This window comes from Mustela erminea, chromosome 16 (genome assembly GCF_009829155.1).
Source record: "Mustela erminea isolate mMusErm1 chromosome 16, mMusErm1.Pri, whole genome shotgun sequence".
NCBI classification, from domain to species: Eukaryota; Metazoa; Chordata; class Mammalia; order Carnivora; family Mustelidae; genus Mustela; species Mustela erminea.
In genome coordinates, this window is record NC_045629.1 from 49,640,102 (window position 1) to 49,666,866 (window position 26,765).

The 26,765-nt window shown below is 42.1% G+C and overlaps 1 protein-coding gene and 1 pseudogene across 3 annotated transcripts in view; both read left to right on the forward strand.

Moving 5' to 3' along the window:
* Positions 1–3,866: 3,866 nt before the first annotated feature.
* On the forward strand, positions 3,867–5,217 carry LOC116575567 (annotated as a pseudogene).
* Positions 5,218–12,893: 7,676 nt separating this feature from the next.
* Positions 12,894–26,765, forward strand: part of GRHL2 (grainyhead like transcription factor 2) — a 161,244-nt gene continuing 147,372 nt past the window's right edge. The window contains exon 1 of one of the 3 annotated variants that reach the window (XM_032316956.1): positions 12,894–13,051. Coding sequence is in view for 1 of the 3 variants with exons in the window: in XM_032316954.1 (XP_032172845.1) it covers positions 13,235–13,254 (20 nt within the window). In the remaining 2 variants the exon portion in view is untranslated. Of the gene's footprint in view, positions 13,052–13,178; positions 13,255–13,292; positions 13,312–26,765 lie in introns of those variants that run through there. The other 2 variants (XM_032316954.1, XM_032316955.1) reach the window with 2 other exon arrangements.

A 26,765-nucleotide genomic window follows, 5' to 3' on the forward strand; every position in this document is an offset into this window, starting at 1 on the left:
GTGCAAGAGCCCGTGACCATCCCCTTGCTGCTGGGCTGGACCATCTAGACTTAGTCATCTCCTCGTCCTCTCTTCATGCACACCTCTGCGTGAACCCCTGCAAGTGGAGATGGAAGAAGTACAGTGAAAACTATACTATGCTCTGGTTTTCTCCAAAACCTAGGATACTGAGAAGAGCATGGAGCAGAATGTGCCATAGAGACCAACCTACTACCTCCTCAGTACCCAGGAAAAGGTCAGGACTTTCTGCCAGAGCCACCCAGGAAGAACTGAGATCATATGATGCAGGGGATGGAGGGAGCTATATCAAGATCAGGGAAGATAATAAAGGTAAGTCATCCCATCAAGCAAATGCTACAGATGCTTGCCCTAAATTTTTTACTGTTTGACTCTCAATGCTCCTAATTGGCTTTTACCCATGCATATGCCTTGGCTTGATATCCTAGATCCATGGCCTAGTTTTAATATCACCTTTTGGCCCACTTACTTCAATTTCCTCCAAATACCCTTCTGGCATTTTTGCCTCACCTTCGGATTTTCATTCTTGGTCTGTGACTTTGCTCATACTCGTGATTTTGGAGTCCCAAGCCTTGGACAAGGACAGTTTCCTCCAGCCTGTAACTCTGCAGATCTCACATCAGACCATAGTCAACCCGAGTTTCCTTAGCAGAAGACCAGTGGGGCTGGATTCAGGCAATTGAAGTTAGACTGGGGTAGGTCTCGATTCATAGGTAAGATTAGATTAGACTGCCCCATGTGTACTGAGGAATTGCTGAAGGTTTTCAAACAGGGAAGGGAAAGTCTCATGATATTAGATTATTTGAATTTTTTTCCAGGTTCAGACATTCTCAAGAGTATATTGAAGCGTCAACGGCGAGCATGCCTCATTAAAAATCTCAGAGAGAACATTCTGTTCTGCTATAGCCCCAGCCATGGTCTCTGGGTTCTCATTTTGGCATTTTCCCTTGGGTAAATGTCACCTCTTTTCAGTTTATTTATAGTTCATTTAGACCATTAAAGCCATAATCATTCCCCAAATAGGGAGAGATGCTCTGACGATCAATGGAAAAAGCATTTCTATATGAAAGTGAAAGTGAAGAGAGCAGTGTTACTATGATACCTGACAACTACCCTCTAATTTTCTTCTTGTGTTATTTCAACCTGTGTTACTTCTTCAAAACCTTGCCTAAAGTATTTTTCTTCTATGAAGTCATTCCTGACTAAATCCACCACATTTTGATACAGGAAGAACTTCTTCATATTCAAGGCTAGGAAGTGGCATGGCACAGGCTTTGGAAAAAGGCAGATCTAGGTTTGAATCTCAGATCTGCTATTCACATTATTCAAAATGAAGGTCAATTTAAAAGGCAGATCTAGGTTTGAATCTCAGATCTGCTATTCACATTATTCAAAATGAAGGTCAATTTAAAAAAAAGATTTTATTTATTTATTTGATAGAGAAAGAGACAGAGAGAGAGAGCACAAGCAGGTAGAGCAGCAGGCAGAGGGAGAGGGAGGAAAAAGCAGGCTTCCCACCAATCAGGAAGCCCGATGGGGGACTCCATCCCAGGACCCTGGAATCACTACCTTAATGGAAGACAGGTGGTTAATGGATTGAGCCACCCAAGTGCCCCTAAAATGAACATCAAATTTACCATCGGTATTATGAAGCTATCAGTACTGTGGTATCTGTTCATATTTTTTTACATTTTAACCAAAGGCCAATCTCCCATTTCTTTCTTGCTAAGATAACCCTTATTTGTTCAAATGTTGAGTGGAGATTCCTTGATATCATGCAAGGTGAATACAGCTCCTGAGTTATACTGGTCATGTGACCCAGTACTGGCCAGTGAGATATAAGAGGAAGTTTGATGGCGGTTTCTGGGAAAGGCTTTCATGCCTGAAGACAGTGCCCTATCTTCTTCCTGTTTTTAAGTTTGGTAGTGTAAGATATGATACTTTTACTTAAGAGGTAGACAAACCCAAAGACAGTGACACAGACCTCTGAAGAGTGGAGTTGCCAATTTGATGCCAGCAATTGCTTCCCTTCTTTCATCCTAACTTCTTGTCATGTAAGATGAATTAACCAGTCTTGGGTAAATAGCCCCTGCTAGCTGGCTTCTCTTTGACTTGCAGTCGAAAGCATTCTTAACTATTAGCATTAGCTATCTCATAGGGTATCACTGAAGCTAAATGAGGAATCCAGTTTAGCACCTAGAATAGAGAAGGTAGTCCGTATATAATCCTGGAATTAGCTTATTTATTCAACAATCCTAATGAAAGTACTCAATTTGATGTTTCTCTCAACTGAAGTCCCCAGAACGACCATGGAATAATTGTAGGATGGGAAGGGTGTACCTAATTCACAGTATTTGTCATTTACTCATTTATCACATATTTCCTGAAGGCTAGGTAAGGTGTTGAGATCTGGGGAAACAATGATGAGCCTATAATAGGCATAATCTCTGTCCTGGAGCTTGGAGTCTAGTGGAAGGGGTTGGCCAATAATCAAACACCACTCAAGTAAATGTGATGAGTGTTTTCTACAAGAGAAGCATGTTGCTACATGGATAAATCAAGGAGAAAGGTATCTTCCCAATATAACCATCCCTAATCTGAGAGAGCCAGAGAGACTTCCTTGAGGATGAGATGATGAAGTACTGATCTGAGGGGCAGTTAGGAGCTAGTTAGATGAGGGAGAAAAGACAGCCAAAGTTTAGGGAGATAGAGTAGTAAATTCAAAGACCCTGGGCAAGAGGGAACATGGTTTGCAGTTTGCATTTTTGTTTTTAAAATCTATTTTGATTAAAATTGTATAAACATGGAGACATGTGTGTATAAGATACATATGTGTATAAAACGATATCCATAGTTTTAAAAGTCAAATAATTAAGTAATAATATAGACTATAACACTGATTAATGCTATTGAAAAATAGCAGTCCATGCCTCACTCCACCCCACTGTCCAATCCCACTTTTTTTTTTTTTTTTAAAGATTTTATTTATTTATTTGACAGAGATCACAAGTAGACAGAGAGCAAGCAGAGAGAGAGGGAGAAGGAGACTCCCTGTTGAGCAGAGAGCCCGATGCGGGGCTTGATCCCAGGACCCCGAGATCATGACCTGAGCTGAAGGCGGAGGCTTTAACCCACTGAGCCACCTAGGTGCCCCCCCACTCTTTTTAAAAAAATATTTTATTTATTTATTTGACAGAGAGAGATCACAAGTAGGCAGAGAGGTAGGCAGAGAGAGAAGGGGAAGCAGGCTCCCTGCTAAGCAGAGAGCCCGATGCGGGGCTCGACCCCAGGCCCCTGAGATCATGACCTGAGCCGAAGGCAGACGCTTACCCTACTGAGCCACCCAGGTGCCCCTTCAATCCCACTCTTAAGAGACAACCTATTTTTATGAGCTTTCTTTTCTAAATTCTAGCATTTACTTCCATATTTCTAAATAATATGCTGATTGGCTGACCCAGAATACACTTCTCATTTTTTTTTTCTTTCTTGCATGCCCCGCCTTAGAGTTTGGGAAAGCTAGATACGAATTTTTCCAGCCTCCCTAGCAGAGAAAGGTGACTGTGTGACCCAGTTTTGGCCAAGGGCAGGAAGGCATCCTGGAGGTTTCTAACGTCAGTGCTGGAATTGTTTTCCTTATACATGGCATCGCTGAGGCTCACACCAACTCTTTCCCCTTCTTACTGCCTTACCCAGAGACATAATGGCTGAAGCTGAAGGGATCATCTGTGTCCGCAAGAAAAAGGACAAGATAATCTCAGAGATGCTGAAACTGAGCACCAGAAGCAGCTGCTAAATTTCAGATCTTTTGTTTTAAAGTGAAGAAAACGGGCTCTACAACTGGCGACGCTTGCTGCACTCAGCGCTGGGCCCAGCTTCCTTCAAAATGTTTACTGTTCATGAAGTTATCTGCAAGCTCAGCTTGGAGGGGATCACTCCATGCCCCCAAGTACATATGGGTCGGTCAAAGCATACACAAATTTTGATGCTGAGCTTGATGCTCTGAACATTGAAACGGCCATCAAGACCAAAGGTGTGGATGAGGTCACCATTGTCAACATTTTGACCAACCGCAGCAATGAACAGAGACAGGATATTGCCTTCGCCTACCAGAGAAAGACCAAAAAGGAACTTGCATCAGCACTGAAATCAGCCTTGTCTGGCCACCTAGAGACAGTGATTTTGGACCTATTAAAAACACCTGCTCAATATGACACTTCTGAGCTGAAAGCCTCCATGAAGGGACTGAGGACTGACGAGGACTCCCTCATTGAGATCATCTGCTCAAGGACCAACCAAGAGCTTCAGGAAATTAACAGAGTCTACAAGGAAATTTACAAGACTGTTCTGGAGAAGGACATCGTTTCTGACACATCTGGTGACTTCCGCAAGCTGATGGTTGCCCTTGCAAAGGGTAGAAGAGCAGAGGATGGCTCTGTCATTGATTATGAACTGATTGACCAAGATGCCCGGGATCTCTATGATGCTGGAGTGAAGAGGAAAGGAACTGATGTACCCAAGAGGATCAGCATCATGACTGAGCGGAGTGTGTGTCATCTCCAGAAAGTATTTGATAGGTACAAGAGCTCAGCCCTTATGACATGTTGGAGAGCATCAAGAAGGAGGTCAAAGGAGACCTGGAAAATGCTTTCCTAAACCTGGTCCAGTGCATTCAGAATAAGCCCCTGTATTTTGCTGACCAGCTGTACGACTCCATGAAGGGCAAGGGGACTCGTGATAAAGTTCTGATTAGAATCATGGTCTCTCGCAGTGAAGTGGACCTGTTGAAAATTAGGTCTGAATTCAAGAGAAAGTATGGCAAGTCCCTGTATTACTACATCCAGCAAGACACGAAGGGCGACTACCAGAAAGCGCTGCTGTACCTGTGTGGTGGGGATGACTGAGGCCCACGATGGTTAAGCATCCAGGAATGGTGTTCCTTTGTTTCCAGCTAACAATTCTAGAAAATAGCTTATGACTAATAGTCCCCTTGTGCCCGTCCCCACAGGGATGGCGTTAGTATCACCCGCTCCCCATCCTTATTGCAGTTGCCTAAGCATTGCCTGCCTCTCATGTCTAGTCTCTCCTTCTGGCCAAAGAAATGAACATTCCAAGTTGTTGGAAGTGAAATCTATGATGTGAAACACTTTGCCTCTTGTGTACTGTATCATAAACAGATGAATAAACTGAATTTTTACTTTATAAACAAACAAAAAAAATAAAGTGAAGAAAACAAAATTTTATTTTTCTAAACCACGGTTAATCAACCTTGATGTAACTAAGAGCTCGAAGCATTCCTGACTCCTTATTTATGTCGCTAGTCTTTGATTTAGGAGATTTAAGCAACAACTGTTGACTTTCAGTTATAGTAAATGATGGTATCACCCTCCGTCATAACCTCCCCTTCCTCCTCTCCCACACACCACTATCTTCCTCCTTCCACCTTCCCGATTGCATTTTATCATCAGTTTTAGTAAATCATCATTCAGTAATTCCATTATTATGATTTAAACGAACATCATCTGCTATCAGACCAAGTAGGTACAAGGATTAGTATGATAGTATTTCCACTCTTGTATGATTTCTTTTCTCCTGGAGCTACTGAATGCTATCTATGTACTTAGTTTTCTCTGTACCTATTGTTATGACTTTCCACACCCTCAAAGAATTTCTCAATATAACCTTCCACAATGTTAAATATAATCTTTGGATTCCACTCCTACCACCACTCAGAGACCTCTGTTGAAAGAGTTTCACTGCTCTCTGAGCCTGTAACAAGGCCACCATTTTGACCTCCCTCGAACTGCTCCTCCTGTTTTCTGAGTCTTAAAGATCACCTCTTTCTTGGTTTTGCCTTGTTCTCCTAATTTCTAGTGGAGCACATTGTCCAAAATCTTTCTGAGAAAGAGTGCACGAGAGGCACTTTGAAACTCTGCATTCCTGGAACTGAATTTTATTCTACCTTTATACATCATCAAGAACTTGTCTAGGCATAGAGTTATTCAAGGGTATGGCTTTCAATATCTTCAAGCTAGCAATGTTGTTGAGAGAGTTAATATATTCTGATCCTTGAGTCTTTGTGTCTGAGAAGTTTCTCTGCTCTTTTCATTTTATTTTTACTCTCTGGAAAGGTCAGCCCAGAAATTTAATCATAATTGCTTAAACTTACGTCATTTAGAATCCACTGTACTGAGTACTACATGGTCAGATCAATCAGAAGACATAATGCTTGAGTTCTTAAAACCAGTATTTTATCTTTCCTCTAAAAGCTTTCTGCCCAACATTCTTTCCATTCCAGAAAGAAATTTCTGAAACACCTGTTAGTCACATATTAGGCCTTCCTGACTGATCCTGCAATTTTCTTATCTTTTCTCTCTTATTGCCTATTTTGCTCTTTTTATCCTATTTTCTAGGAGGTTGCTTAGATTCTATCAATAAAGGATTCTATTTCAGCTTTTATATTTCAATGCCCACAAACTCATTTTGGATCTCTGGTGACTATTTTATTGTTTTTAAATAGTATGCTGTTCTTGTTTCATGACTGTAATAATTTCTGATATACTAATTATATAATCTTTATCCTACCCCTGTGTTATTTACCTCAAAATCACTCTCATATTTGCTCTGGTCTTTATACTTCACTTTGGAGGCTTCTCTCAAATGTATGGTGATCCCTGGCCTCAAATATGTATTTAAGAGTGTGCCATAAAAAGCTTATTAGGAGTTCCCTATGTGAGGATGGAACTTGCTGACTGATTGGGGAGGCATGGGTGGTGGTGTTATAAGTTAGGCTCTGGGTTCACCAAGCTGGATGGAGAGAGCTAGGAGATGGTGTCTCCCTGATGAGTGTACGGCCTTTCACTTAATCTCCTTGCTATTAGGTCCAATGCCTCACTCTTCATTTTTGATTTTATTTATTTGTCAGAAAGCTAGCACAAGCAGGGGGAGTGGCATGCAGAGGAAGAAGCAGGCTCCCCACTGAGCAGGGAGCCCCTAGATGGGACTCCATCCCATGACCCTGGGATCATGACCTGAGCAGAAGGCAGATGCTTAAGTGACTGAGTCACCCAGGAGTCCCTAATGCCTCACTCTTGATGGATGATGTCCCCTAGCCAAAAGTCTGCCAGGTTCCACCTGACACTTCTGTCTCCTGCCAGCATGGAGGAGGGATGGGGTTTTGGACTGAGCTGTGTCTCCCCTAAATTCATATGTTGAAGTTGTAACCCCCAGTGCCTCAGAATGTGACTGTATTGGGAAACAGGACTTTTAAAGAGGAAATTAAGTCAAAATGAAGTCCTATGGCTGGGTCCTATTCCAATATGACTAATGCCCTTATAAGAAAAGGAGATTAGGGGATGCCTGGCTGGCTCAGTTGGTGGGGCATGAGACTCTTGATCTTGGGGTTCTGAGTTCCAGCCGCACACTGGGTGTACAGATTACTTTAAAATCTTAAAAAAAAAAAAAGAAAAGAAAAGAAAAGAAAAGGAGATTAGGACATAGATACGCATTCACAGTAAAAAGACTGTTTGAAGACACAGCCTCAAGATGGCCACGCACAAGCCAAAGAGAGACACTTTAGGATGAAACCAACCCTGCCAAAGCCCTGAATCTTGGACTTCTAGCCTCCAAAACTATGGGGAAATAAATTTCTGTTGTTCAAGCCACATAGTCTGTGGTACTTTGTTATGGCAGCCCTAGTAAGCCAATACAGATGGGAGCTTGATTATGCTGCTGGGGCTGGGGACCTAGGGGCCTACCAGCTTTGTATCCGGATTTTGAATCAGTCTCTCTGCTTTCAGCCCTACCACCTACTTCCATCTTCAATGATAACAGGAAACTTGATCACTCTACCTTCGTGAGGTTCTGCAGGCGGACCAGACTTGATCCATAGAGTCTACGGATGCTCGGATGCTTGTTTCATCTCTCTTAGCTCAGCTAAGTCTCTCCTCCTTTAGTCACTTTCCACTCCCCAGATTTCTTTCTCATCTTTAACATTCTCATCTCCTCTCTTATTCTTCTATCAGTGGGACTGTGGGAAGAAGTAGAGATAAACACAAGAGTTCAATACACTCTGTTTTAACAGGACCACTTTTTTTTTTTTAAACTAAAGACTTATTGATGGCCAGTCCAAGAAACAAAAACATATGCTATCCCGAAGGAAATATGCAAACCTCAGCTAACTGCCAGCTGAATTCCACACTACTAGTTCAAGAGCCTTCATGGAATTGGTAAAGGTCCAGGCAAATACACCTATCCGTGCAACTATAGAAAACAGAAGTGGCCCCAAACTGCAAGGAAATGGTTCTTTGATGCTCAGCTTGTTAAGTTATAAATGTCTATGTTGATTTCAAATTCAGAAATTCAGGTACATTTCATCCTGCCCAAGGTTTCTTCTTGGGGATAAGAGCCAATCAAACAAGTTAGTGTTTTTATAGTGTAAAACAATATGGCTCCGCAGTAGATTCAAAGACAGTCAAGCTGTAGTGGGCAAACAAGCAGCAGCTAGACTTGTGTCATTAGAACCGTAACCCTTTAAAACTTGAGATTTGTGCCCAGATGCTGCAGAAGTGGCCCCCTTCTCCCAAAGTCTCACTATAAAAGATTCACCATTCACCACAGGGGTGCCTGGTAGCTCAGTCGGTTAGGCGTCTGACTTTGGCTTAGGTCACGGTCTCAGGATCCTGGGATCCAGCTGCAATGGGCTCCTCCCTGAGCAGAGAGTCTCCTTGTCTCTCTTCCCTTGCCCCTCCTCCTGCCCCTCTCCCTTTCCCTCCCCTTGCTTGTGCTGTTTCCATCTCTCTTTCAAATAAATAAGATCTTTAAAAATAAAAAATACAAGATTCACCATAATAAAGCAACAATTTAGTATCAAATACTGAACTTTTTTACTTTAGGAAAGTGTAATTAACCATCATAATAGATGCTGAAGATTACTACTAAAATGATAATAAAAATAAACAACTCTTTTTCTTGTCTGTGAATTTAACTATAACTTTAATCTTATAAGTGAAATAATTTAGTTTATAAACAATACTCTTCTATGACTAGCTTTTTTTGTGAAAATTTACTTTGTTGTTGCCATCTAAAGTAACCCTCAAACTCTAAATGGTGGGGAAACTTTAAAGTCCTCAATGAACACTGTGGCAAATTCCAGGCTCATTTTTTTTTTTTTTTGATGTCTTAATTGCTCCAATTAAAGACAGTGGTCAACCATTATATAAGCAATCACTAGCTTGAGAATGGAATAATGCTGGAGAAGAAGAAAGAAATCCTGACTATCACAATGACCAATAAAAAGAAAGGTTTGGCTATAAATGCTGATTTTGTTTGCACCAACAAATCTGGGAGTGACAAATTTGATAAAAGCTTTCAGATAAAATTTTTTTACAAAATATATATCTTTTAAGATTTTATTTATTTGTCAGACAGAAAGAGAGAGAAAGCACATGTGCACAAGAAGGAGGAGTGGCAGACAGAGGGAGAAGCAGGCTAAGAGCCTGATGAGGGACTTCATCCCAGGGCCCTGGGATGACCTTAGCTGAAGGTGGATGTTTAACCAACCGAGCCACATAGACATCCCTGGATAATTTTTTAAATGGCTGCGAATTAAAGATGACAGATTGACTCACACTAGTTTATCTTCATTGTTTCCTAAAAAGGACAGTAAATGAACACAAAAGATAAATAAACAAGGACAAAGGGCATGAAGGAGGGATCATCTGCAAAATGTGTATTTCAACCCAAGTCTGCAAGAAGGGGTGGATGGAACAGTAGAAACTGGTTTAAGACAACAGCAAAAACTACACTCTAATGTCATCCTAGAGGTCACTACAAAAGGAGCTAAATATGCTATCAAGCTTCAGAGTGCCCTAGGTTCAGAGATCATCAGAGGGAGATGTTGATGAAAGTCCCCAAGATCCCAGAAGTAGAGAAGAGGCGAAAGACAGGGGCCTGAGTGAATGTGGGCATTTGGAGTTGTTAGATGTTCAGGTCACCAGTCCCATTTCTTGAAGCCAGGTGATTACCTCCAGCTGGAGACACAGCAGAGAGACTTGTATGCCAGGCACAAAGAAAGGCAGGTAAGGCACCTACAGGAAAGAAAAGAACATGAAAAATTGCATAGTAAGTAATAACTCACTTGAACCCCTTTCCCTGAACTGCTTCCAGAATATCAGGTGCCAGAATGTCCCCTAAGGCAAAAGATTGCAGATATTTCTCCTTGGAAAATGAAGAGCCCCAAAGAAAAGAAGAACCTATGGAAAGAAAAGCTTCTACCTGATCACCGTACAGCAAGCCCACTCCTTCCCATCTTCATACATGAAGTTTCTGGTGAGGTTTTATGACCTCATTCTTAAGTATGAATGGAGTGTCACAGGTTTGCAGACCTTTGATGGAAGCCTTCAACATGGTGAGATTTTAGAATAGTAGAGAGCTAAGGAGCATAATTATGACATTCAGAATATTAGAAATAAAGGGACTGTTCTTCAAGTTCCTAGAAAGAAAAATTCCAGGTCACAAAGAAATGGGAATCAGGATGGCACTGGAATTCTCAATAGAAACACTGGCTATTAGACTATAAAAGGGCAATTTTTATCAACTTTTGAACGAAAAATTCAACTTAGAATCCTACCTTTGGTCAAACTTTCCATCAAAAGTAAGGGTCGAATAAAGCCATTTCAAGTTTTGCCTTCTGTACTCTTTCTTGGGTTGTTACTGGAATATGTGCCATGAAAAAACAAAAAAGAAAAAACAAAACAAAACAAAACAAAACAAAAACACAAAACAATAAACCAAGAAAGAAGGCACAGGGCAAAGCAATGGGGTTCTTGCTCTGCAGATGAAGGAATGTCCCAGGAATGACAACTGGACAGCAGGTCCTGAGAGAAATTCATCTCCTTTGGAACAGGAGGACTGGACTTTTAGAGGGATGTTTGGGGGGGTGAAGGTGGGGAGTGGGAGAATGGAATTGTTTGATCATTTGGAAAATAAATTTGATTGTCATTTGATACATATGTGGTAGAAAAAATATAAGGATGGGTGCATAACAAGCTAACTAAACAGATTAAAGGTTTTATAAGAGAGAAAACAACTACAGTACACTAGTTGGCTCTGTTGTCACTGGTACTTGCAGTCACCAGCTACGTACTACCCCTAAACTGAGAAAGTTTTTGTTGGAAAAATGGTGGAAGAGGAAAAAAAAAATGGTGGAAGAGAAAACTGTATGCGGTCTGAAAGAGCTAAATCCTTATCTAAAGAAGGCAACAGATGGTTGAAGCACAATATCTAACTGGATAAATCAAAAGATAGCAGTATAAATTATTTGGAAACAGGGAGGTCGGGGCCCTTGGCTGGCACAGTCTGAAAAGCATGCAACTCTTGATCTCCGGGTTGTGAGTTCAAGCCCCATGTTGGGTGTTGAGATTACTTAAAAATAAAATCTCTATATGAAGAAGGAGAAGGGAGAAAGAGAAGAAGAGGAGGAGAAGGTGGAGGAAATGGGCAGGCCAGTGGCAGCAGAAATGGCTAAAAGTGGGATGTGGATGACTCTAGAAAGGAGATTAAGAAGGTAGAGAAAAGGTGGGTATTGTTTTGTCTTAAAATATTATATTATCTCGAAAAAGTGTGTGCTTATGCTTTAAAAGTTAAGCATAAAATTTTTAAATTCATTTGCTGAGCATGAAACATGAAACAACCAAACCTTGTCTCATAATGTAGTTTTCAGGAAAACAGCTGATCCATAAAGATTAAAATAGAAGTTGGGTATCATCTCTGGCAATGTAGTATTAACTTGAAATAAAATATGATATACCTTCCATGCCCTCCTTATTTCTATGGTTCACATGTGTGGACTAGACTCCTTGTCAGACCTTTCACCAATATCCTTTAGGAACAAGAGGTTATAAGTGAAACCTTTGATAATTTGTGTTGTTCCCAACCAGGAGACACAGAACCACAAACTGACTTCAATAAGTCAGTTTCATCCTGAATTGTTTCCATAGCAACCATATTAAGCTGGAAGGATAAAGCACCTTTGTAGTCGCTGCTTCTACTGAATTACAATGTAAATGTTGATGTCTGCCTGGAAACGTCAAATGACAACAGGTTTATAGAAGGGATTCAGTGGTTGTTTGCAGCTCTGGAATCCCAGTCCTGAGTTGAGATAGAAGAGACAGGCCTGGGCCATCTTACTGTCTCTTCCCCCCAGATCTTCTCACGCCATCAAAACCATCCCACTCTCCATCTGCCTAGCTCATGAAAGGATGCTCCTCTATGTGAAAATCTGTAATCTACCTGATATCTTTAACACATCGGGACACGAAAAGTGTTTGCTCTGGATAAGAATGTTAAAAATGCAATTACACAACAGACTCGGCAATCTTTGTGTCCTCCTCCCCCCACCCCCCATGGAGCACAAAGTAAACTTCAGTCCCTCACTCTTCTGACAATGTCAAACGTCCTCTTAAAGTGGGTATTCAAAGCCTTGTGGTCATGCTGCGCATTTGATTTCGGTTGGCTTGGGGTACCTTAGTTCAGCTCTCCTTAGGCCTTCCGTTTGACCCACAATCCCTAGTGGTTGCAAGTGTTGCTTTTTTCCAAGCCCCTACCCTCCCCACACACACACCCGGCCGGCCTCCGGGAAGAACGAAAGCGTGGCGTGAAGTCTGCTCCTAGCCCTGAGCCTCAGCTCCCACGGGCTGCTGCACAGCTGCAAGCGTGCCGCCGCTCCACTCAGGTAAACTGCGGAGTGAGTTACCTGCACTTGGAGAAGGGCCTTACCTGAGCGCGCCTCTGCCAATGGCAGCTCACCTGAGGGAGCTTCGCAGCCAATCACCGCGCAGCTCGTCCCTCGGGCTTGTATCCTTTAGTGAAAGAATTCAGCTCCTTGCGAGAAAGTTACCTGTGGCCGCCCAAGTCCGCCACTTTCTGCTCTGTGGCTGCCCATTGCCACGATCCAGGAGGACTCCGCGCCGCCCGGCCGCCTCCGAGCTCGGGCCCCATGTGAGGGGGCCCCCCCTTATCCCACCTTTCCGGCTAGGTGAGGGCGCGAACGGGCGAGCGAGCGAGAGTGGTGAGGGGGGACGGAAAAGCAGAATTACCTGTAGCTCTTGTTCTGCCATCTCGGGCGCTCTCACACACCTTCACCTGCACAGACTTGAAAGTCCAGTTTCACCAGAGGCTGAGGCTCCAGGAAAAGGGGAGCGAGTTCATTGGATCAAACATGTCACAAGAGTCGGACAAGTAAGTGGATCACACGCGCCGGCTGCTTCTACTACCACTTTGGGCTGATGGCAACTGGTTTGTTATGTTTTTGTTTTTTAAGTTGCTGTTGTTGGTATTTTTTTTTCTTTCTTTTTTTTTTTTCTTTTTTGTTTTTCTTTTTGGTGTATCCCGACTTTTCCAGATCATGTTTCTACCCTGGGTAAGGGGAGAAACCCTACAAGAATGTGAATGTTTAATATCCCCTTTGGGCCTTGATAGTAAAAGTAGGTTTTCCTCTTTCCTTCCTCCCTTGCGAGTGATCTCAGCTCCCGCCTCCCAGGGCGAATACTTGCATATTGACAGGGGTTTGGGGAGACGAGGGCGGGAGGCCTGTTATTCTCCCTCTCTTGAGTCGCTCCCACCGCTTCAGGCTTCTGAGGCCATTTGGAAATTCATCTGAGTTCCTTCGATTTGTGCAGAGGGCCTGCGAGAAGAGCGGGTCTTGGCTGCTTTTGTGTGAGCGCAACAAAGAGCCTTTATTCTGGAGCAGAAACGGCCATCTTCCCGTCCTGGGGCAGGAGAGTGCGTGTGTGCGCGCCCGCGTGTGCGTCCCCGTCGGCAGGCGAGGCGCCGGGCGGCCCGGGTCGCGGGGGGTCGCACCCCCGCCCCCTACTCCCCGCCATGCCCCCCCCCTCATTGTTTGGTCGCCTTCCTCAGGTGCGGGAGCACAGGGCCCTACGGAAGTGAGGGGAATTGATTGGAGGCCCCGAGTTTGCACCTCGGTGGGGCGCGGAGAGGCCCCTGGCCCTTAGCGATTCTCCCACGTCGCGACGACGCGTGCACGCCCCCGCGAGCCCTCGGCCCTGCGCTGCCCGGTCGGCCCGGGCGCTCCCCGCCGGCGGCCGCCACCTCGGGCGTGGCTGGCGGGGCAGCGTGGGTCGCGCCGGGCCTTCTCGGGTGACCGGGATGCCGAGGCGGAGGGCCCGGGCGGCCGCGTCCGGCTTCCCGCGCCTCGAGGGCAGCGCGGGCAACCACGTCCTTAACGTCCGGGACGGGAACCCTGGGCCCGCCCGGTTCGAGCCGCGCGGGTCACCCGGGCCCAGGTCCCGTGGCGTCCCGGTGGCCTCCCGCAGGCCTGGCCCCCGCCTCGGGGACGGCTTTGTGCTAGCAGGGGGAGGTGGGGCCAAGGGCGGGCGCGGGAGGGAGCCGGAGGTGGGTCCCGCGGCCTTTCTCGGGATTGAGTGGCGACACTCCCTTCCCCCCTCTCGGGCGCACTCCGGGCTGGGAGCTGGCTGCTGAGTCCTCTTGAGAGCGCGTATGGGCCACCTTTTTGCTTTTCTTGGTAACTTTACTCTGGGGTTGTGGCCACCCCAGGGAGGCCATTTCGAGGGTGTCTCCGCCGGGGCAAGGCCGCTGGTGCCTCTCCTGAGTGGCCCAGAATTGACGTACTGTGAGCGGGCAACGGGAATGCCCTGAGGCCCCGCCCAGGGGTGGAGGGGTGGACCGTCCTCCAAGCACAGCCGCTGGTGGAGTAGGCGTTTCTGACAACACAGGCTGTCATACTTCAACAACAACAGCAAACCCCAAAGACCACTACCAGATTCAAGTTTTACCCACCAACGGAAAGCTCATTGCTTGGTGTGAACCGGAGGGGAAGAACTGGTGTTAAGAACGCTGGAAGAGGGTAGGAGTAGGAATAGGAAGGTGTGGGATTGTAGGCGAATGCCCGCCCCTCCCCCCACTTCTCCGTAGCCTCGGAGAAATCAGTACTCGAGCTTGAAAACTTCAGTAGCTAAAAGCCGGAGATGACAGCAGGATTTTTAAATTTTTTTGATTGTTTTGCTCTTCGTGTGTAAAAAATGGTTGCAAACCTAGTGAATGTCGGATAAGACTTTTTGCAATTCCTTGATTAAATCGCACCGTTAACATTCCCTTGCACTGGTTAGTTTTGTAGTCCAGCGTGATTCAGATGAATTCCGAATTAAAACGGGTCGATTTTTATTTTAACTTGTTAAACCTAGCACCAACAGACAGTTTATTTAATATTGAAAATAAGTTCTGCGTTAACAATCTGGTTTCACTACGATGCGTTTACTTAGTTTTTATGGGCAATAACTATTTGGGATTACATATACTTCTGTTTAATGAAAGTAGCTTTTATCTAGTCTTGCTTTCCAAAAGTTAATTTTGTATCCTGGGAAAAGTAATGCCAATAAGACCAATACCTACAAAAGACTGTGGGACTTGACTGTCTCTGCCTGGACTATTGAGATATGCTTGAAATTAATAAATGATATTTGGATTTTTTTGGGAATTCTAGCTTTGTTTTCCTAGTGTTAATATTCCAATGGAGGGCCGGAGGGTGGGTCCGGGTTTCACCCGCCTGAAGCTTACGCAATTGTGTGTGTTAGGTGGGGTGGGAGTGTGGGCTTTTCGAAAAAGATCAGGAGACCAAGTTATTGGGGCTTCCTGTGGGAGTGCGGAAAGAGTCCTGAAGCTTGAGCTTGCTTTATCAGCTTCATGGTAAATCCACCTAGAAGTCCTGTTTTCGAGAAGCAATCTAAAAGAATACACACAGGATATTTTTCCAGAAACCCCTCAAAGTTAGCTAATCTTTCGGATAGCATAAGAAGATCATTCCAGGTAGCAAGTCTGGACTGAAGTAGCATCATCTTTTTTGTGGTTGCGGACTTTTCAGATTGAAACGTTCTGCTTTTTATGTTCTGTAATGTTGATGCTATCACTACTTAAAGCAAAGTATTTTTAGGACAGCTTGTCTTTGTACATATTTGAAGATTGTCTGTTCCCCCTTAAATTTTATTGAAGATTTATGATATTGGTCAGCAAGCTTGTGTATGCAAGCAAGCAACGAGAGATTTAGAAACTTTTTTTGGCAAAATATATAAAATATATTTGGGGAGAACATAATGTTACATATATGAATATAATTTTATATGATACCCAAAGATATTGTTCATTACACAAATGTTTTCTGGTTACAGATTATTTGCAACACATTCAGATAGGCATTATGAGAGAGTAAAAAGATGTATGATGTGAGGCATGTCCTGAAGGGGCTCACACTCTCATGGAAGCTGAGACATGAACAGACATAAGTAAATATAATGATGTATTATTCATCAGATCGTGATATCTCAATCCTCCTCCCTACTCACCCTTCTTTTGTCTAGGACAGTTTCTTTTAGTAAATCTTACGTGTTTTAAGGAGTCTGGCCATTATTCTAGAAAGGAAACAAAAAATGCTCAAAGTTATAGCTATTTTGCATGGTATAAACTTTCAAGTAACGGAATAAAACATTTAAATTAGACTTTCTACTCTTTAGTTTTATATATGCATATTTGTTTCCATTGGGCTGTAGAAAATATATTTTAATATCACAAATATTAAGTAATCCTATCTTCCTCAAATCACTAAAAATATCTATCCATTTATTCAGCCAATAAATCTTGAGTGTTACTATATATCAGGCATTGATCCTGGCACTGAAATTCAGTAGCAAGCCGTGTCCTGAGTGGCTCAGTTGGTTAAGCCTCTGCCTTTGGCTTAGATGATGATCCCAGAGTCCTGAGATCCAGTCCTTTGTTGTGCTCCCCACTCAGTGGGGAGTTTGCTTCTCCCTCACTCTGCTCATGCTCTCTCTCTCACTCCTTCTCTCTCAAATAAAAAAAAAAATCTTAAAAACAAAACAAAACAACATAGTGGCTTAAAACAACAATTTGTTTTTTCGGCTCAGGTCATGATCTCAGGGTCCTGGGATCGAGTCCCGCATCGGGCTCTCTGCTCAGCAGGGAGCCTGCTTCCTCCTCTCTCTCTGCCTGCCTCTCTGCCTACTTGTGTTCTCTGTCAAATAAATAAATAAAATCTTTAAAAAAAAAAATCACTAGCGAATAGAACGGAGTCCTTGCCCTCACAATGCTTACATTCTAGTAGTGGGAGAAACAGATAGTAAATCAATCAAGAAGGAATAGGTCACACCTTAGAGGGTGATAAGTGATTGGAAGGAAAGCAAAGCAGCCTAAAGAGATTAAGAATAATGGGAGCTATCTTATATAAGGTGGAGGGATGGCCTCTCTAATGAGCTGAACTTTAAGCAGAGACCTGAAGGAAGAGAGAGATCAAGCACTAAAGATCCGTGGGACAAGAGTACAGGCAGCTGGAAGAGCAGGTGCAAAGACCCTGGGGTGGGCAAGTGCTAAGAATATTCAGAAACAAGCCTGTAAATAAGGGACATAATTAAGTAAACTAACAAAATCTATAGTCTCCTTAATAGTCCAGGTATTTTTATATTCAAAAACAGACAAAATCATACTTATAAATGGAGAGGTAAGTAAATAATAAGCTAATGGCATCAGTCTTCTCTCTTTCCTGAAGTATCACCAGTTTAATGGTTAAGGTCTTGTGTTCTCTTCCCTACAACGGATTAAATTCTGCACACTCCTTAATTTAGAGATGAATAAGTACACACATCCTAGAAGACTGCTGGGAATTAGAACTGAAGAGGCGGGATCAAGTACAGATGGCGTTTGCTCCGTCACCCTGCCTTCATCGAGCCTACCACTCTAGCAGCTGTCTCAGCCCTTTGATGGTAGCCTCCTGCAAAATGAAGCTTGCCTTTTCTGCCTTTTTCCTCTTGCCCTCATTCAGTTTCTGCAAACTTGTATCTTTCAGAGAACAGACTTATCAACTGTGGAAGTAAGACACCACAGTATGCTTTGGTTAGCTTGGTATTGTCAATGAAGTAAAGTTATATACAGGTGAAGTTAAAACCTACCTGAAAAATAAGAAGATGCTAGACAACAAGATGAAAATTTGGATTGACTTAAAAAAAAAGAAGATGAGTTATATATGTGCCATATGTACATATGTGCCTAATAATGTTCATATGTGCCTAATAAATACACTATTGTGTGTATGTGTATTGTGCTTAATAATAGAAATCTCTATAAGAAATCGTTTAAATCGTTGCTTTTCAAACTCATTTGATTATAAAAATACCACCTGAGGCATTTGGTAAAACTACAGAAGCCAGAGGAGATAGAGCACCTGAATTTAAAAAATTGTGCCAGCTACATTTTAATGTACCTTTTACGATAGGGTTAGTTAGTTAGATCATGCTTTAAGTGAGTGTTCGATGTGACTTTTTCTTTTTAAAGATTTTATTTATTTATTTATTTGAGACAGAGACAGTGAGAGAGAGCATGAGAGGGGAGAAGGTCAGAGGGAGAAGCAGACTCCCCTTGGAGCTGAGAGCCCGATGCGGGACTCGATCCCTGGACTGCAGGATCATGACCTGAGACGAAGGCAATTGCTTAACCAACTGAGCCACCCAGGCACCCTCAATGTGACTTTACATAATAAATTCAATTTATATGCTCACTTCGTAGGTGTTTATCCAGCATGTCAGTGAAATGAAACCTGGAAGCTTTATTTTATATTCTTTGTGCTATCCTGTTTAAGCAGCTTCTGATATAATTTTAACTTGGCTTTAGAATGCTTTGGCCTCCTGTCAGTTTTGTTTGCTTTCATTATTTTGCTGAACTGCCCCTTCTGGGAAAATGGGGTCCTTTTGACAGGCCATATATTTCCAGAGCCGCTAAAGACCTGAATTGGAATGATGTCACCCATCTGGGCCTCTGCTAGGCCCGCAGCTAAGGGTCAAGTTCAGATTTTAGGCTGGAGCCCACTCACTAGGGAGCTAGGTTAGAGTTAGAAGGTCAGCCTTGACCTTCTGCAGTTTCACATTAGAACATAAACCTAGTGTTCATTTTTCCAGGGACAATCATTTCATTGAATTTAGTATCTATTTTGTAGCACAAAGTCAAAGGTAACAAGTTCCGATCTGATGTTGGTCCCTGGTGAAATGATTTAATGGGGTGATGGCTGCAGTTTCATTTCTGGGACTGATGGTAGCTTTAAGTATTACCCTGATAAGGTGGTACTAGACCTCCTGTTGTCCTGTAATCAGGTCCTGTTTTAAACTGATTGCCAGGATCAGGCCACCCAAATGGGCCCAGTGCCATCTGATTTAGGAGGCTTAAGAAGAAGTGTTGGAGCAGCTAATGAGGAACTATATCTAGCAATTTCTGTTAGACTCTGCAAAGTCAAAAGGAGAATTTAAACGAGTGGTTAGGTTAGTCAAACATACATAGGCACATTCAAACAACAATACTCAATAACCCAAGAACTATGTGTTTGAAATCTATAGATAACTTAATCAAGATTATTATTTTGATGTTAGGTTTTTAAATTTTTTTTTTTTTTTAAAGGCTTAGGTAATTCAAGCAAGTGCTTCAGTTCTCTTTGTGACTTTGATATCACTGGCCACACATTTCTGGTTAAGAAGTGAACAACTGGGATAAAGAATATTTTCCCTTTTCCTTCCTAGTTGGAGCCAAACATTTTCTCCCTCCCCTGCTTCCCAACCTCTCTTCCTTGGTCTATCTCCTAATGCTGCTTTCTTGATTTTTTTTTTTCCTCTCATATTACTTGGTGGAAATTGACACATGCACAGCTTTTATGAGATAAATGTGAATCTAATTTTTGGTGTTATTATTTTAGTTCGTGAACTTTGCTGCATTCTCTTAGCATTTACTCTGAGCATCAGTACCCCAACCTTGCTACCTGAGCTAAGAGTTCAGGTGACAGAGATGATGTTGTTTTATCTAATTGAAGTCCACTGAGTTTAACCTTAGAAAATGTTTACTTTGGAGTTATTCTTAATATATGAAAAGCCTTATCCTAAGTTACTTAGAGTCCTCACTCTTGATACCTGGCCTCTTATCAGGGTGTGGGCCTTCTCTAAAGGTATTCAGGGATTGCCGCTTGCTCGATTGTAACAACTTTAAGTCTAAGCTGCATCGAGTAGTGATTGGTTTGGCAAACTTGTCCAGGAAAAATTCCTTAGCGAGCAGCAACAGGTTGAATAGGAATTTTTGCTTTGGCCCAGGAAGACTACTGGTTGCTTAGTAACAACAATATGTACCTGGGAGTCCCTCAGACAGCTTCACAGATCCTGGGAAGGCCCCCAAAGTTCATTCACCTTTCTCTCCACCTGTCCTGTGTACTTCCATCCTTTAGAGAAGTCCCAGCTCCTCTGTTCAAATCCATCCATCTGTCCATCCACCTATTCATTACTAGGAAATTACATTTTATTCTGTAAGTCTTTTAATGGTAAACGGTAAAAAGGACTTGGACTGTAATCGATTAAATGGGATAGAAACAAGAAAGTATCTGAGGATCTACCTCCCAACCCCCACCCAGCCCCACTCATTTTTAGTGGGAAGAGTGTTTAAAAGTGTTTAACTTGTTGCATTTTGGTGACTAGCAGGATTACAGTAACATTATTTCTAAAAATAGCACATTCTGAATTGCTATATACCATACAAGTATACCTTTTTAGGGTTCTTGGGAGAATAGTAGAATAGCTGGTACCTCTCAGGGGATTTCAGTGTACATTTCAACAATAAGTTGGGTTATGGAGATTGTTCATGCATTTGAATAGGCATTGAGTGGAGATCAATGGCTGCCTGCTGGGGATGTAGAGCCTTATTTTACTTTGTAATGAACGTGGCAGTGAACTTTGTGGGGAGCACTTTTAAAGTGATCTGACTTCACATTCACTTCCAAGGAAATGCTTCCTTTACAAGTGTGAATGCAGACACCCTCCAGAGCGGAAAAAGAAAGCAAGAGTTGCTTGCTGCTTCTTTTACTTTGGCGTCAGCCTTTCGTCTGAACGCTGGATGTTCAAGTGTGGCTCACCCCCCCGGGTCACAGTCTTGTTTTTTAAGGTCTCTGAATTTAGATTGGAGTTTCAGGAAAGGCGTTGAGGGTAAAGAATGGAGAAAAGAGAGGAAGAGAAAGAGCAGGAAGAAACTGTGCTTTAGTCACTGTTGAGCTGCCAGCATTTTTCTTAGTCGGAGAGTCGCTGCCCGCCTGAAATGTAGTGTGGGATGATGTGGTTATTTGCCCTTCTGGGAAATTGATACTGACTTTAACTTGAAGCCTAGAATCTTAGTGCCAGGATGAGTTGTAGAGATCACACAGGGCATGTGAGTAACCAAGCACTGGATTTGGAGCTAAAAGTTTGGTTTAAGGAGAAAAGGGCCATGCATTCTTTCTTCTGTGTTGCATGTTGAGGTTTTTAAGTATGGGTTGAAAATCTGATATTTTGGTTAATTAAAAAAATATGTTGTCTTTTGTTTAGGAAGGGAGATTGGGAATGGGGGACGCATTGCTTGTTTACTTCTTAAAATATATGAATATATGAACACCTGTTTAAGATTCTGATAGTGTGATTTGGAATGGACTTTCCTTCCCACACTCACCCCAAATCATTGTTTTTAGTTCTCAGTTCAATGAGCCCCATAAAATAACTACTTTCTGTACTTTCTGGATCTAACTTTTCAAATAACCAAGGAACAAAGGTAGCTTTTGCCTCTTTCCTGAATTGCCAATAAGATAATTAACATAAGATCAGAGAATTTCTTTTTTATTTTTCATCTGTAAAATGAAGTTGAAATAAATGATTTCTGAGGATAACCACTGCTGCAGCGTTCTGTGAGTCTCATATTCTTCCTCCAGAGGGATCTGGACGGGTGGCAGCTCATAGAAACAGTGATGGATGTTAGCAAGATAGGAAGCACAGTGGGACCCCCCCCGCCCCCCCCACCCCCCACCGCCCCATGCCACTCTCACCCCTTTACCAAAATAAAAGGTGGTCTAAGATGACCAAGAAACAGACTTATATATAGCAGGTGGGAGGAATTTGGAGGGCCTCATGAAATTCAGAAGGGCAGCTAGGAAGGAAAGTCTGGTTTACCTAGGGGACCCCTGCACAGCTTTACTGGGCTGGTAGATAAAGGGTACAAGAAAATCAGATAAAAAAGGGCTGGCAGGTACACTGAGAACTCCTTCCAGAGAGAGCCTAGGAAGTGGTTTCCTCTGGGCGGGCTTGAGGAGTGAGAGTGAGGCCATAGCAGAATGGATAGAACATGGAGTAAAGTTACAAAGCTGAGAAACTTAAGCAAATGGGTAACTTCTCCCCTCCCCCTCCCTCTTGCTCCGTCCCCCTCCACCCCACCTTCTCCTTTCTTCTTCCTTTTTCTTCTTCCCCCTCTCCCCTTCATTACTCCATTTCCTCTTAATAAAACATTAATTCAGGGACATCCATTTCCAGACGATATTACCAAGCTGGTAGATTAGTAAGTGTTCAGAGAAGAGTAAGAATAGTATCTATGGTTTCATGTCAATTATAAGGTAATAGATTATCTCACATTAGGCGCTTAATGACCATTCATATAGGTGTGGAATATAATCTCCTTCTCTGTTACCTTACTATTTTATATATATAGTATTTAAGGTCTCTGAAGTCAATTTTCTCTGAGGCCAGTACTGGTACCAGGACAAAATGTATAATGCATTGTAGCCCTTGGAAGATTTTCACATTGGAAGACTTTATAGGTTTCATGACACTTTACGTATACTTATACTTGCTCTGCAGACCACAGTATTTTAGCTGCTTAGGAATTTTCGTGTCTACTTTGAAAAATATGTATATCTTAAATATTTTTGAAAGCATTTTAATAAAAGATGCCTCAATAGAAATATGGTCAAAGAACATGAGTAGATATTTCACAAAAGCTATAAAAAGTTGGGTTTGGGGAAAATACATTTCTAGGAGGATTATAAATTATTACAAACTTTCTGGAAGGCACTTTGGCAAAATCGACTCTAATTGGCCTGCTTGTTGACATCTCACCTGAATTCCAGTTGTAGGGATTTGTTTAAACGAAATAATCAAAGATCAATTAGCATTATTTTTGAAAGTGAAACATCAGAAAAACCCTGAAGTGCCCAGCTACAAAGGATTGGTTTAGTAAATTTTGCTCAATGAGATGGTGGGCTAAATCATATTATGGAAAAATATTGAACGGCAGGAGAAAATGTTCAGGGTGTATTTTACTAGAATTTTAATAAATAAAACCCAAATAATAATAACAACAACAACCACCACCACCCCACAGTAGGTTAACAGGGGTTTGCTTCGTGTAGAGAAATTGTAGCTACTTCTGTCTCTGATTTGTGCCTCTCCATGTTTTTTCTAGTTTGCTTTAGTGAGCTTGTACTGCTTTCGTAATAAAAGAGAAAAATTTAAAGGTTATACTTTAAAATAGTCATTCTGCCATGGAAACCTTTAAAAATAACACATATGTACTCTAAATAAAGTTGAAAAGTCTGCCTGCTTGCTTGTTCCAGGTAGAATTGCTCTGATCCCCCCCACAGACATCCCTGCCTCTCTCCTGATGGGGGGGGGCGGTGGGGGGGAGGGGAAGAGAGGTGGGGGGGGAGGGTGTGTGTGTGCCTCCCTGCCCCTCACTGATGGTCACCCCGTGTGTCTTTTGCACTGTGCTTCGCTCACCTGTAGATTGCTCGGGTTTATGTCTCAACATCCCTGTATTTTTGCATTTGTCCAATTACCCGATTCCAACTATTCTTCAGAAATGCACAAATGAGGGCGCCTGGGTGGCTCAGTGGGTTAAAGCCTCTGCCTTCCGCTCAGGTCATAATCCCAGGGTCCTGGGATCAAGCCCCACATCTGGCTCTCTGTTCAGTGGAGAGCCGGCTTCCTCCTCTCTCTCTGCCTGCCTGCCTACTTGTGATCTCTGTCTGTCAAATAAATAAATAAAATCCTTTAAAAAATAAATATAAGATATACTTAAAAAAAATGCACAAATGGTGTAGGAGTCTCCAACCGTCATAGAATTTGAAGCAGGGGAAGGACTAAGAAGGAGAGAAACTCCTCCTACTTAGTAGGCTGTATGCGCCTGCGTAGTTTCCCTTGAAGAACATTCTCTGTAGAAAGGCAGCCTTCACTCAGACTCAACCCGAGTGTTCTTGGGAGACACTCGCTGGTGAGTCCAGTTGTATTTGATCTTTAAGAGTAATAGGGAGAGCCCAGAATACAACTTCCTTTAAGAATAAAAAGTAGTTGGAGGCAAGTTTTAGTTTCTTTTCTTTTCTTTTTTTTTTAAACAACAGTTTATTTTTTCCAGAACATAGACTTGCATTTTCCCTGGAGGGCCGAGTGTGTGACTCATCTACCTGCTTCTGCAAGCTGGTGCATAGATCATGCCAGATGCACGCTGGACTCTGTTAGTTAAGCTCTAGGAGATTGCATCACTGGATTTCCTGCAGGCTCTTTAATGGAGTCTGTAGAAAATACGAAATGATTTGCTTATCAACATTATCCAAGGAGCTTCCACAGCAGGGGAACAAGAAGTACACGATAGGAACTGGAGAGAGAAAATGGCCTTACCGAATCACTGAAGTTACCTGGGGGGGGGGGGGGGCATAGAGGGGAGGCAGGCTTAAAATATGTAAATGAACTTTGCAAATAGGAGCAAATCAAAACAATGTTTGGCTGTGGGAATCAACACAAGAGTTTGTGAAGCAGAAACTCACCATAGGTATACTTGGTTTTGGATTCCAAAGTGAAATTTGCAGTTGCCCCTTTCTTTCTCTTTCATGCCTGTTTTCCCCTCCCCCATACGTTTCTTCTTACTGTGCAGAAATTCATCAGATCTCAAATACGGTCTACATTTGCTAAAATCATTATTTTCTTTAAATGTTCAAAGTCTAAGTTAAAGCATGTATTCTTACAGGACTTGTGGGAGACATGAACGAAGGGCTTGTTTTTTATCCTGTATTTATCTTCAATTTTAGTAAACACCCCAAAACACCTGGCTTGTATTCTCTTCAGACACACAAAACCACAAATTTGATTTTTGAATTTGCCCACACATTTTGGGACACAATTCATTTGGTTGCTTCTAATACCCTGAAATTGAAATGAACTAGAATAGGGCTTGTTTTTTCCCTTTCCTCATTTAAAAGACCCATATGCTTTTTTTGTTTTGTCTTCCCGATCTTCCTAAACAATGAAATACCGGTATGTAGATACCAGGGTATGTTTAATTATAAGTTGCAAGATTTTCTACTGCAGCATACCCGTGCTTGGCCAGGTGAACAAAATCGAACACTCTATTCAGAGCTTTCAGGACTGACCAGATTTTGTTGTAGTTGTTGTGTACTCAATATTCCTGGAATGTGGAGGAAATTGAAAATGTTATGATTCTGGGACTTTTATTTTACTGAACATGCGATGAACTATTTTATAAATCATTGTTTTGCACTATTTCTGAATGACCCACTCAAGTGCTTCCAAGGCCCTCTCCCAGGCTGACTTTCATTGTAACTACTTTATGAGGCACTTTTTCATTTGCATGTGTGTTTTTTTAAAACACCATCTCTTGGGGAGACTTTTTTTCTGATTGTGAACATAATATATGGTCATGAGGAAAAACCGGAAACTAGAGAGAGGTAGATAGAAGAAAACTCACTCATAATTCCAGGATCTTAACACTGTATATTTTCTTACGGTTTCTAATAGGTGCCTGCATAAGAATGTGGTCATAAAAGAGTATACAAATTATGATCCTTCTTTTTTACATTATTCATGCCACTCTGGGTTTTCCGTTTAATGCTATATTATTAGCATTTTACTTGTCTCTTAAGTATTCTAAAGAACACTTATAGATGAAATCAACCATCTTCTATTTTTATGTAGGTTGTTTTGCTTTTTCATTATTACAAATTATGCTCATACGTAAATGTTTGTGTCTCTGTTTATTACTTTAGAATGGGTTTCAGGAAGTATAAGAATTAAAAGACATAAATATTTTTAGGTTCTTGATTCAGAATTTGAAAATGACTTCTAGCAAGACTGAAATTTTTTTTCTCCCAACAGTGTTGGAGAGTGTCTTTTGCACAACCTGTCATAAGTAAAAGAGAATTATAATTTTTTTGGTCCGTTCAAAAGACAAAATGAAAGTGTATTATTTGTTGTGATTTTCAGTTTCATAATTAATGAAGTTAAAAACATTTTCTCAGATGTTTATTGGTCATTTATACTTCTTTTTATTGAAGATCCGGCTCTTGGCTTTAGCTACTACATATGGTTGTGTTGTGTTCTGGGTGAGGGGACCTTGGGGCTGAGATCCAGATGTGCTTCCCTCTGGCCCCTGCCCAGGAAAAAGGGCACCTTCCAACATCCGCACAAATGCACCATATGGGTCAGCAGTGCCCTTTTCTTATTTTTCACTTATTTAAAAAAAGAAAAAAGAAAAAAACCATGATGCTGATTTTTTTATTATCGACTTGTGAGAGCTCTTTACACACCTATAATTATTAACCCTTTTGTCAAAATTCTGGCTAAAGTTTCCCCAACTTCCTGTCATTTAATTTAATGATTTAAAAAATGTTCAGGGCTTTACATTTTTTTATATCAAATAGTGTAGCTCTTGTGTCTGTGTGAGTGCTTGCGTGTCTCTCCAATCATGACTTGCAAATCTGAGATCAAACTTTAGGGATTTGGCTCATTAAAATTTTTTCCTTTATTTTAGCCTTACTTTTAAGGTTATTTAAAAGACCCTTGAGGGAAAAAAAAGACCCTTGATAAGGTAACTAATTC